General features: G+C 45.0%; 1 protein-coding gene across 1 annotated transcript; it reads right to left on the bottom strand.

Moving 5' to 3' along the window:
* Nucleotides 1–450: 450 nt before the first annotated feature.
* On the bottom strand, nt 451–3,542 carry c1ql2 (complement component 1, q subcomponent-like 2). The gene is made up of 2 exons (XM_038789833.1): nt 2,489–3,542; nt 451–1,219 (listed from the first exon to the last, which is right to left on the bottom strand). The coding sequence occupies exons 1-2, from the start codon at nt 3,071–3,073 to the stop codon at nt 1,040–1,042; spliced, it is 765 nt and encodes a 254-aa protein (XP_038645761.1). The 5' UTR covers nt 3,074–3,542; the 3' UTR covers nt 451–1,039.
* Nucleotides 3,543–12,183: the final 8,641 nt, after the last annotated feature.

Raw genomic sequence — 12,183 nt, 5'->3', positions numbered from 1 at the left:
CTGACTGCCTTGCTTATGGCTCAATTGTACATTCCAATGTACGTCCTACACCCTCTGACCACTGCTTAATCAAGAGCCTATCTAACTTGGCCTTAAAATATTGGTGACACGGTCGTGTTAATCTTTGTTTAGTCGTTCAATCAAAGGCCACTTGCTTAACAAAACAAGTGGTTAGAATTCTACAATCCTCCAGGAATGATACGTGTACAACATCAAAAGTGATGCCGAGGTGTGTAATGAATATCTGTATTAAAAAACATATTGATGGCCTACGGAAGTTAAGAGATACAGTTTTACCTCACAAACGATTTTATGGGACCAGTTCTCGGAATTATTCACATGCCAGGAAATCCCGGCTGAACACTGACAACGAAATTGTGGGACTTAAATAGCAGCAATAGGCCATCTATTCAGTTGCTTTCAGTACATGTAAATGACCAGAGCAAGTACTGTAGAAAATGGCATTTTAATGTTGTAACAATACATCAAAGGTTTGGGTTGTAACGAAATGACGAGTATTTCATGTACAGCAGCAGCAGTATGTGCCCAATGTTGTGTGTCATCACGCAAAACTCAGCACGTCAACCAGTAATGAACACATTCAAAATATAAACAGAAGATGTCGGAAACAGCCAGCAGGTCGGGCAGCACCTGAGGAGAGAGAAGCAGAGTTAACGCTTGGGCTCGATGACCTTTTTCATCAGACTCCTGTGGGTTTCCGGCATTTTCTGTTTTTATTTCAGATTTCCCAGCATCCGCAGTGTTTTGCTTTTGAATGAATAAATCCAATTGTTGCAGCTGATTCTGTCCTTCCCAAGAAGCGCCCATGCAGGAGTTGTCGGATGTGATGCACTGTTACTAAGCCTGGCGCCACATGCGCTCCATTTACCAATATGCCATACACCAACAAGCGCACTTTGGCATTCAGTACAAATAAAGTCTGAAGGACAATGTAAATAACCAGAGACAAACTGACATTGACAGGTAAACGCCGTTACATAATATCTCATTTCTATTCCGAATATCTCATCCATGTCACTTAATCGGGATATAAAATGAAACCGGAGAAGGTGCTGTATTTGTTATTGTTGCCACCGTGTGCTTTCCCGCCGTCTAGTTTAATATAAATTTCATCTCCCGAGTCCAGGTGCAGGACCACACTGTTACTGGCGTAGTCGTAATTCTGGTCGGCGTCCTGGGCTATGGCACTGGCACGAACCTGGACAAAAAGAGAAATGATTACTCCAAGCGACTATTTTATTCAGCCACATTCCTCTGGTATTGGGGCAAGAGGGCTGCAAACTCGTGACAAAAAAATTAAAATTGGAGGCCAGTTATATTCGCTCCTAACAGGGAGAGGGGCTTAGTTGGAAGTAGTCATAGGGTCATGGAGTTTTACAGCACAGCAAGAGGACCTTCGGCCCATCTTGTCCGTGCCGGCTGTCAAACACATATCTATTCTGACCCATTTTCCAGCACTTGGCTTCAAGTTGCTCATCTGAATGATTCTTAAGTGTTGTGAGGATTCCCGCCTCTACCACCCTTCCAAACTCCACCACCCTTCAGAAGTTCATAAGATATAGGAGCAGAATTAGGCCATTTGGTCCATCAAGTCTGCTCCGCCATTCGATCATGGCTGATCTAATCCTGACCTTAACTCAATCGTGCTGCCCGTTCTCCTTCAATGATGGTTGCCCTTCAACCCATTACCAATTAAAAATCTGTCTAACTCCTTAAATTTACTCACTGTCCCAGCATCCACCACACTCTGGGGTAGCGAATTCCACAGATTCACAACCCTTTGGGAGAAGTAGTTTCCCCTCAACTCCGTTTTAAATTTGCTACCTCTTATCCGGAGACTATGGCCTTTCATTCTAGAATGCCCCACAAGAGAAAGCATCAGCTCCACGTCTACTTTATCCCTACCAAACCTCTTGCCCCTTAAATATATGCCCCCCCCCCCCCCCTTTGCTTGAGGCTCCTCTACTGAGGGGTAAAGTACCTTCCTATCTCTATGTCCCTCAGAATTTTATACACCTCAATCAAGCCCCCCTCAGACTTCTCTGCTCCAAGATAAACAACCCCAGCATATCCAGCCTCTCTTGATAGCGGAACCACTCCAGCCCAGGCAACACTCTGGTGAATCTCCTTTGCACCCTCTAAATCAGGTTAGCTATAACTGGGGGGAGCAGCACGTTCAACAGCTTAAATACTGATGGACACACCAGCAGAAAAGGTAAATATAGGATGTGTTCATGAAAAAAGTTTTCTTCATAAACACCTCCTCAGCGACAGTGAAATGAGTTAACTCCAAATTAACTTCACTGTTGAAGGATAGTTCTTTGTGCCTAATCGCCTTGCTCAGTCCCTTCTGTCTGGCGAGGTTTCCTTGCAGTTAAACAATGCTGAGTAAAGTAGGGCGCAGCGCAATGTCAGGAAGTCTGAGCGTGGCGCTGAGAGAGGGGCAAGCTCTCTCTCTCTCTCTCACCTGGCCGTTTTTGCAGAGGTCAGCCCACATGCTGGTCCCATCCCCTCCTCTCATCAGGACGTGGTACGTGAAGAAATAGGTCCCGGGCACAGCGCACGTGAACTTTCCAGTGGCGGAATCGTAGTAGTTTCCCAGATTGGTGACCACGTCGTCGAACTTAAGGACCTCGTAGCCTTCGTGGGGGCTTTTCAAACCGACATAGAAGGCGATCTTCGGGTTGCTGAAGGCGGCACTGCTCAGCGCTCCCGTGACCGGTCCCGCTGAGGCGCTGCTCCCCCCGGGGAAGGCAGCCTTCAACAGGTCGCCGCGTTCTCCCGGTGGCCCCCTTGGACCCGGTGGGCCGGCCTCTCCCGGAGCTCCCCTCGGACCGGGCTTCCCTGTCCGCCCAGGCTCCCCTTTCGCTCCCTGGATGAAGGGCGGCGGAGGGATGGCGCTAAAATCCCGCAGCACTTCCACGGCCGTGCTGCTGGCTTTGGGGCTGTAAGGATCACAGATCATCCTGCATGTCCCCAGCATCTCATAGTGAGCGGCAACTCGGGAAGTGTGCACCAGCACTGGGATGAGCACAAGGAGGAGGAGCGCCATCACCGTGCACAACACTGCCGCGATCACACACTTTCTTCGGAGTATTCGAGAAGCCAGATCCAGGAACTCTTTACTTTTAGAAGTAATGGTGGAAGCTTATGTAAATATTATCTCTATACACATAAACATGGAAATGCCAAGTAGCAGTCGATACAACAGCTGAATAAATATTAGTGGAGGGGGGGGGGGGGGGGTGGAGGGGAAGACTGTACCGAGAGCTGGGATCTCCTCGGGCGCCAGGCTACACTGCCAGCCTGACTTAGCTTCAGCCCGCTGTGTTCACCCCGACGCTGACAGCAGCAAAAGACTCGGAACAGACACCTGCAGCAATCTCACAACATGCACTGCAACAAATCCCACTGACGTAACGAGTCTAGGGCACAGCCAAATGCAAGGTGGATTAATCCCAGATCAATATCCACACTCTCAAAACAAAACCAAAGATTTGTCAATAAAATCACCAACCCGAGCCCAGGGAGGCGTTGTGGATCTGAAAGTTTCACACACACACACACACGTGTCCTTGGGAAGTTTGCACCGCTGAATGCCGTTTGCAAACACTGAGCTAGTACTTACTTTCCACACACAGCTTCCAATTTGGATCGGTGAGTGACGAGTTGTCCACGAAAGTAAAAATACCACCAGCATGAGGGAAATCATGACAGTATTTAAGCTGCTCCTAATGCAATTCTGATCAGATAACTCTTCTGGGAAATGGATCGGCAAGGTTGACATAACAGGGAGTGTAATTGGAGGAAAGGATATAATTCAAAGGTGTTGGCAAAAGGTGGCATTTCTTTCTGAGTTTAAGCCACGCCTGTTATAATGGGTAATAGGATAAAAGCAAATTACTGAGGATGCTGGAATTTGAAACCAAAACAAAAAATAGTGGACAATCTCAGCAGGTCTGACAGCATCTGTGGAGAGAGAAGGGAGCTAACATTTCGAGTCCCAGTGAAAGTAATATGATTCTGCGTTCTCTTAACTGCCTATTCCCAATAATAGATTAAACCAGTGATGTATAACAGACAGAGCGAGAGAATTGGGGAAACCGAGTCTATGTTCATGTGGTGAACCACTGTGTACACCTGTATTAGGGGATGTAAGGTAGGACCTGTACTACAGGTTCACCAGTAGCCCCTGCCAGCTGGCTCCGCCCACAAGGAGCCATATAAATATCCGTGTCCTCCATTGATCTGCCATTTCACCAGCTGCAGTAGGAGGCCACGTGCCTGACTGCAATAAAGCCACAGTTGTATCCAATCTGAGTCTTTGTGCAATTGATCGTGCATCAGTTCAGTTCAACTTCATTGTTAAATACATTGGAAACTGGGGCAGTATGGTGGTGCAGTGGTTAGCACTGCTGTCTCACAGCGTCACGGTCCCAGTTTCGATTCCGGCGCTGGGTCAGTGTCCGTGTAGAGTTTTCACATTCTCCCTGTGTTTGCATGGATTTCGCCCCCACAAACCAAAAGATGTGCAGGTTAGGTGGATTGGCCACGCTAAATTGCCCCTTAATTGGAAAAAATGAATTTGGCACTCTAAATTTATTTTTTAAAAATACACTGTAACTGAATTCAGCCACTCTCTCATGCATTGCTGTTACAATGATTTCTTCCAATGGCCATTATTGGATTGGCAACCAGCTCCTGCTCACAGGATCGAGTTTATCAAAATACGAAAGTAACTGGTGTAAAACAGGTCAGCTCTGCTCACATAATATAAAAATAGAAAATGCTAGGACTACTCAGCAGCTCAAATCATATCTGGAGAGAGAAACATGGGGCCTCAGCCTGATATGATAACTGGGTTTTCCTGTTTGTATTTCCAGCATGGCAGTATTTTGATTTTGTATTATTTAGACTTTCGCCAGGGGAAATGATCAGTTTTATTATTTGATTGCGTAGTAACATCATTAAAGGTTTATGCTGAACAATTGTGCAGTTATAATATTCATATAAATTTACCCAAAGGTGCGGATTTAAGATATCCCACACATTTCAAAAATATTCCTATTGTGTTAATTACACCTGCAGAACATCTTCTTACCTCTTTATCAGTGTTAGGATTTTGTGATCTCTGACAGTTGTTCTGGAGCTGACACTTAAATTTGGACTGAGTGATGTAATTAACCCATATAGTGCTCACCTGTGCATCGGTCCTGTTTCAGGAGTCTGTGCAGCACCCCCCCCCCCCCCGATCCCATCATGCACCCTCCCAGCCAGAGCACACAAGGTTTCCCATCTCTGCGTCCCCAAATCGGGAGTGGATCTTCGGGTATACGAGTCGACCCACAAGTCATCACAGATGCTCCTGCTTTTGTGGAAGAGTGTGAACATATTGTAACTTCTTTCCAGTAAAACAACCCTTTCATAATCAAACCACCCTTGTTGGGTGGAACTTAGAACAAGTCACATGACCCCACTCATTTCTCCATTTCACAAGTTTAAGAGGTGGTCCCAAAACATAACAATCTTATTTAGTACTTGTAACATATGTTTCAATTACATCACCTTACTTTTTTTAAACTCCAGAGCATATAGCACCATTTGACTCGATCTCTCATCCTAAAACAGGCCTCTCACCCCAGGAGTCACTCTGGTGAACTTTTGTTTCACCCTCTGGAAGGCAGGTCTTTCCTTGGAGAACAGAACTGTACATGGTACTCTGGATGTGATCTCAACTGAGAAACACATCTACTGAAGCCCTCTTGTGATAAAACTAACAAAGCATTGACCTTCCTGGTTGCTCGCTGAACCTTCAAGTTCATTTGCTGTCATTCATGTACAAGGACATCCAAATCCTTTTGTATGCCAACACTTCTGGTGTCTCACCTATAAATAGTGTTCTGTTTTTCCATTCTTCCTCCCAAAGTAAATAATGAGGGGGATTTTCCACGTGCCACAGCTGTGTATTTCTCTGTAAGTGGGAGGCGGCCGACCATTGGCCGGTGAAGAGATCTTCTGCTTTCATTGCTGTCAGTGGGATTTCCTGTTGGATTTGCGCCCTGTCAATAGGAAACCCACGACAAGAGGAAGCTGTTTTGAATCTGTTAAAGATGTTCTCAGACTTATGTATCTCCTGCCCAATGGAAGAAGTTGGAAGAGTGAATAAGCTGGATGGGAGGGGTCTTTGATTATGCTGCCCACTTCTCACAGCTGTTTTCACAGCTCTGCCAGAAGCAGTTGATTTAGAAGACTAGAGAGGGAACTAAAAGACTAGAAGACTAGAGAGGGAAGCTAAAAGAAAAAACATACCATGGCTTAATGGTCAAGAAAATAAATGCAGAGATCTGAAGCTAGCTAAGGAAACTAGAGAAATGAAGAGAGGTTTCCAAGATGTTTGAGGTTAAAGGTACTAGAAGAAAGACCTGTTCAGGAAAAATAGACCAAGCTGAGAAAAAGGCTGAGACTCCCGAAAGATATCTCAAGTGATTTTCAGGTTTGTGAGATTTTATTGCAGCCTGTGCAACGTGAGTTGAAATAACTATGGAAATCAATGGCTAGGGTCTCGAAGTGTGTGTAAAAGTAGTCAAGGCAGGGGAAACCTAAAAGGGGGTGGTGTAAAATCCTGTACTGGATTCACTGTTGAAATTGGAGCAGAAGCTTTGTTTAAAAATGTCATTTCCTCAGCCATGTGCTTCTGAGCCGCGCCATTTGCTGGCAGTGGGATTCTATCCTCCCACCGCTTGTCAATGGGATTTCCCATCTAAACCACCCCCGCTGCTGTGAAACCCACTGGCTGGGGTGCACTACCAGCATGAAAAGTGAATCCTGACGATCGGAGAATTCCTGTCCTGGTCTACATGTCGGAATGCAAACAACTAAGGGAAAGCATAATTATGAGAAAAAAAATTAAAAGTGTGTTTTTGGAAGCGAGTTTATAAACTCTCACATGACAATCATCTGGGGGGGGGGGGGGGAGGGGGGATTCTATGAAGATATCCACAAACATTCATTTGGGTTCTGAGTAGAGAGTGTATTTACCCATGGTCATCTTGTGTGCTTAAAGGGGACTTTGTCTTAATGAGACCATTAGATTAAGATGTTCTCAGTAATTCATGTCAATTCTAAAGCCTGTGTGTAATTGTTAAGCTAAGAGGGGAGTAAAGGTGTACTGTATCACAATTCAACTTTTTCATGTTCCATTAGTGTTTTATCTTGCTGTTAAAAGTAATTAGTGGTCCTGTAACTCTGTTCCTCCATGTTTCATAAAAAAAAGGAGTAAAAGTTACAATCCTTTGAGCTAGGGTTCCATTCTTGTCCTGGCCTTCTTGTCCAGTTATAACATCAACTGGGATCGTAACAGCTCTCAGCTGGAGCATTGCATCCCCTTCTGTGCTCAACACTTTCAGAAGGGTAATTAAAGCAAAATTCCCCAGATGCTGGAAATCTGAATCAAAAACAGAAAATGCTGTAAAGACTCAGCAGGTCTGGCAGCACATGCGGAGAGAAAAAATAGAGTTAACAATCTGAGCAAGTCATACGGACTCAAAACATTAACTCTATTTTCTTTCCCCACACATGCTGCCAGATCTGCCTAGTTTATTCAGTATTTTCTGATTTTGTTACTTTAAGAAGGGTGGCAAGTTTTGGAGAGTACAGATGAGATTTACTAAAATGCTTCCAGGGTGAGTAACATCTGTCATGTGGATAGAGAAGTTGGCATTGCTCTCTTTCAAAAGGTGCTCACAATTATGAGGGTTTGGTAGAGTTGACATGAAGAAATAGTTTCCATTGGGTCAGTATCTAAAGGACACAGATGTAAGATTATTGACACAAGCACAAGAGTGGAAATGGGGAGAAATATTTTAATGCTGCAAGTTGTTATGATCGGGAATATACTGCCTGAAGTGGCAATGGAAGAAGAATTAATAGTAACTTTAAAACTGAATTTGGATACATATTTGAAAAGATAAAAACAATGCAGGGCTATGGGGAAAATGCAGGGAAATGGGATATCTTTTTCAAAGAGCAGTGCTGGATTCATTGTGTGGAGATGCCGGCATTGGACTGGGGTGGACACAGTAAGAAGTCTTCCAACACCAGATTAAAGTTCAACAGGTTTCTATGGAATCACTAAGTTTCAGAGCGTAGCTCCTTCATCAGATTCATCAGATTCATTGTTGATCTTATATATACCAAGAGAGAGAAAGAGGCGGGAGGTGGGGCTGGTGGGGATTTGTACTTTGCTATACTTGTCAACACACAATCTAAACATTTCTGACAATGTAAAATTAGGAAGTTTGGAAAACATTGAAGAGAACTGTAAAGGATCTCAGGTTAGTAGAATGTGGAGTCTGATGACAGATATAATTTAATGTGCACTAGGAAGAGCAAATACATTTCAAGAAGAAATAAAACAAAAATGGGAGCATACAATGAATGAAAAGGTACTGAAGTGTGTTGGTGAACAGAGACCTAAGGTTTCAAATTAAAAATGAGTGTGGAATAAATAAAGAGCCAAAACGGTACCTGTCAATGGAATTTGTGACTGTATAAAAGCAAAACACTGGCTAGACTACAGATCGGTGCTGAGATCTTAAGTGTCCCATTTTAGAAAGAACAGTGGAGTATCAGTGCAGATTTCTCCAGATGATGCCAGTGATGTGAAACCATAGTTATGATCAGAAATTTGCGATTGAGACCAGCGGTGGACTTTCATAGAATCATAGGATCCCTACAGTGCAGAAGAAAGGCATTCGGCCCAGCAAGTCTTCACTGACCCTTTGAAAGGCCATGCTACCAAGGCATAAACTCTGCCCTATTCCTGCAACCCCAATCGAAGGGGAAATTTATCATGGCCAATCCACCTGACCAGCACATCTTTGGACTATGGGAGGAAACCGGAGCACCCGTAGGAAACCCAAGCAGACAAGGGGACAATGTGCAAATTCCACACAGTCACCTGAGGTTGGAATCAAACCCTGCAGCTGTGAGGCAACAGTGCTGACCACTGTGCCGACCTGTGAAACACGTAGCGCTGCAGTGCAGGACTTTGGCCGATGGGAGAACACCAAATGGAAAGGTGACTGTTGTGGTGGGAAAACTATGGGTACACTAAGCAGAGCCTTGGTGGTTCCAAATTTGTTGATGGCCATTCAAAATTCTTGAGCCTATCAGCAGGCAATACAGAAGAACATTGGGCTATGATTGGTGAACTCCCCTTTAGAGCGGGAAAATAGTTTGCCAGATGTTGAGAGGTGGTGGAGACTTAGGGCAGTTCAGACACGGATCTCCTGAATTGGTGTGAAGTTTCTGAACTGTCATTGAGCAAAGGTACAAAGCAACAGCCATATTTCTGCCATTCAGTCTGGCAGGCAGCTTGAGGCAAAAGTGAGGCCACCGGCCTAACATCAGGGGTAAGTCTGTGAAGCTCTTGGGAAGGTGAGGAGAGCATTGGGTGACTCTGAACTGCCAGAGACCAGCCACGCAGCAGAGCTGAGTGAGAGGGCTGGACAGCAATCATACTGGGCAGCAAGGGAGAGAGTGAGCGAGCAGAGGCCAGAGCAGATAGCCAGCAGCAGGAGCCAGCCAGGAGCACACCTGTTCGTCAGCTGTGGAGGCTGGAGACCCGAGTGAGAGGTGAGCAAAGCAGCAGTCAGATGGTACGATGAAGGCCAAGCAAGCATCGTGTCTCGGGAAATCAGGGAGCAGCAGCCTTGGGACCGGGGGACTCGATATGAGCCAGGGGCCAGCCAGGCTGCAGATTGGATTGGATTTGTTTATTTTCACGTGTACCGAGGTACAGTGAAAAGTATTTTTCTGCGAGCAGCTCAACAGATTATTAAGTACATGGGAAGAAAAGGGAATAACAGAAAATACATAATAGAGCAACACAAGGTATACAATGTAACTACATAAGCACCGGCATTGGATGAAGCAGACAGGGGTGTAGTGTTAATGAGTTCAGTCCATAAGAGCGTCGTTTAGCCGTCCGGTAACAACGGGGAAGAAGCTGTTTTTGAGACAGTTCGTGCATGTTCTCAGACTTCTGTATCTCCTGCCTGATGGAAGAAGTTGGAAGAGTGAGTAAGGGTGGGATGGGTCTTTGATTATTCTGCCTGCTTTCCCCAGGCAGCGGGAGGTGTAGATGGAGTCAATGGATGGGAGGCAGGTTCATGTGATGGATTGGGCGGTGTTCACGACTCTCTGAAGTTTCTTGCAGTCCTGGGCCGAGCAGTTGCCATACCAGGCTGTGATGCAGCCAGATAGGATGCTTTCTATGGTGCATCTGTAAAAGCTGGTAAGGGTTAATGTGGACATGCCGAATTTCCTTAGTTTCCTGAGGAAGTATAGGCGCTGTTGTGCTTTCTTGGTGGTAGCACGATGTGGGTGGACCATGACAGATTTTTGATGATGGATACCCCTAAGAATTTGAAACCATCTCCACCATTTGCTAACCATCTCCACCTCGGCCCCGTTGATGTTGACAGGGGTGTGTACAGTACTTTGCTTCCTGAAATCAATGACCAGCTCTTTAGCTTTGCTGGCATTGAGGGAGAGATTGTTGTCGCTACACCACTCCACTAGGTTCTCTATCTCCCTCCTGTATTCTGACTCGCAGGGCGGAGAGTGAGAGATCTAGGCAGCAACCAACATCTTTCTTCTTCTTGTTTTCGAATGTTGAATTTACTGTCCTTTTGGGTGTCGATCATTTCTCTCTCTGATCAATTGCAGTGTCTTTTATAATATCCAGCATGTCTTGACCATCACAGCCTTCCCCCACATTACTGCCAGCTGCCAGTTACTCTGGTGGGATTTTGGCAGTGAACTCCGGCTCATCCTCACAACAATTCTTTTCACAATTTCCGGAGACGACACGCCTACCAACCCTTAATCTTTGTTTAATTTGTCACTGCTTTTAAGCAGCTTAAACAATTGGCTCCTTATGCTTAACGAGGCTTCCCTTGAGAGAAGATTCTGAAGAATTATTTGTGAATCGCTGAAATTAAGACAGATCAGCCCCAGTCAATGTGAAGAGACACTATGGCTAGAATTGTCCGGTCTTTCGCTGGCAGCGCACCCCCACCCGTGGGTTTCCCAGCGGCGTGGGGCATCTTCAGTGGGAATTTCTATTGACAGCAGTGGGAGCAGAGAATTCTGCCACCAGCAAATGGAGTGCCACATCCCACCGCCAAGAAACACGTGGCTGGGAGCCCAGAGAATCCCGCCCTATGAATCTGGCAGTCACCAATGCGGGAAGTTAAAGGTGAGACAAGTGGACGAAGCTCGGCAAAAAGACAGTTTGGCACTTTAATTTAGAAGGTGTGAAGTTTTGAGCAGTGCCCAACAACAACATCCACAAAACGTTTTCCTAACTTGGCTGATGACTTCGACTTGGCGATTTCCGGAGACAACAGATCGCCTGAAAAACTTGACCAAGATGTGAACTCTGAAATGGGAATGGAACTACAAGATACTGCTCAAGCTCATTGTTCTGCAACTGAAATGAGGGATAAAAACGTACCCTGAAGACATTGCCTTATGGCCAAAATCTGTTCCGCTAGGTACAATTGAGCATCCCATAATACATTGAGCAGAGAACATAGGTAATATGGAAAATTTGAGAAAAGAGTTTGAGGGTCAAGGCCGAAAGCAGTTTACAAGTCTTCGTGAGTCTAATGAAGAGAAATGGCATGATGGAAAGGAGAAATTGGTTGATTATTTTTTGGAAATCTCAGTTATGTTTGCAAATTATTCCCTGACCATAGTATAGGGAACTAATCATCAGTCAATGGTTACTCTACTGGAGAAATATTGGAAGAGATATTGCTGATCATGAAACTTCCAAAAGTCATATTAAAGCTATTTATGCGTTCGGTCAAAGATGTAAATTATCTGGAAGAATTGGTTCTGCATTATCGGCTCAGTTTGATAAGGATTGTTCTTATTGGAGGAAAGTGCTGACACGTCTTGTTGTCAGAGTCAAACTGCTGCCTTCTTTGGGACTTTCTTTAAGAGTACATGATGAGTAATTAGTGTCAAGTCAAAGAGGTAATTTATTAGCCTGCCTTGAATATCTCAGTGAATTTGACGAGCTTCTCAAAGAGCATTTGAAAAGTTATCAATATTGTGGCTAAGGGAAGACCAACATTTTACGCACAGACC

This window comes from Scyliorhinus canicula, chromosome 2 (genome assembly GCF_902713615.1).
Source record: "Scyliorhinus canicula chromosome 2, sScyCan1.1, whole genome shotgun sequence".
Taxonomy (NCBI): Eukaryota; Metazoa; Chordata; class Chondrichthyes; order Carcharhiniformes; family Scyliorhinidae; genus Scyliorhinus; species Scyliorhinus canicula.
Note: the sequence above shows the minus strand (reverse complement) of the source record. Positions and strands in the feature narration are given on the sequence as shown.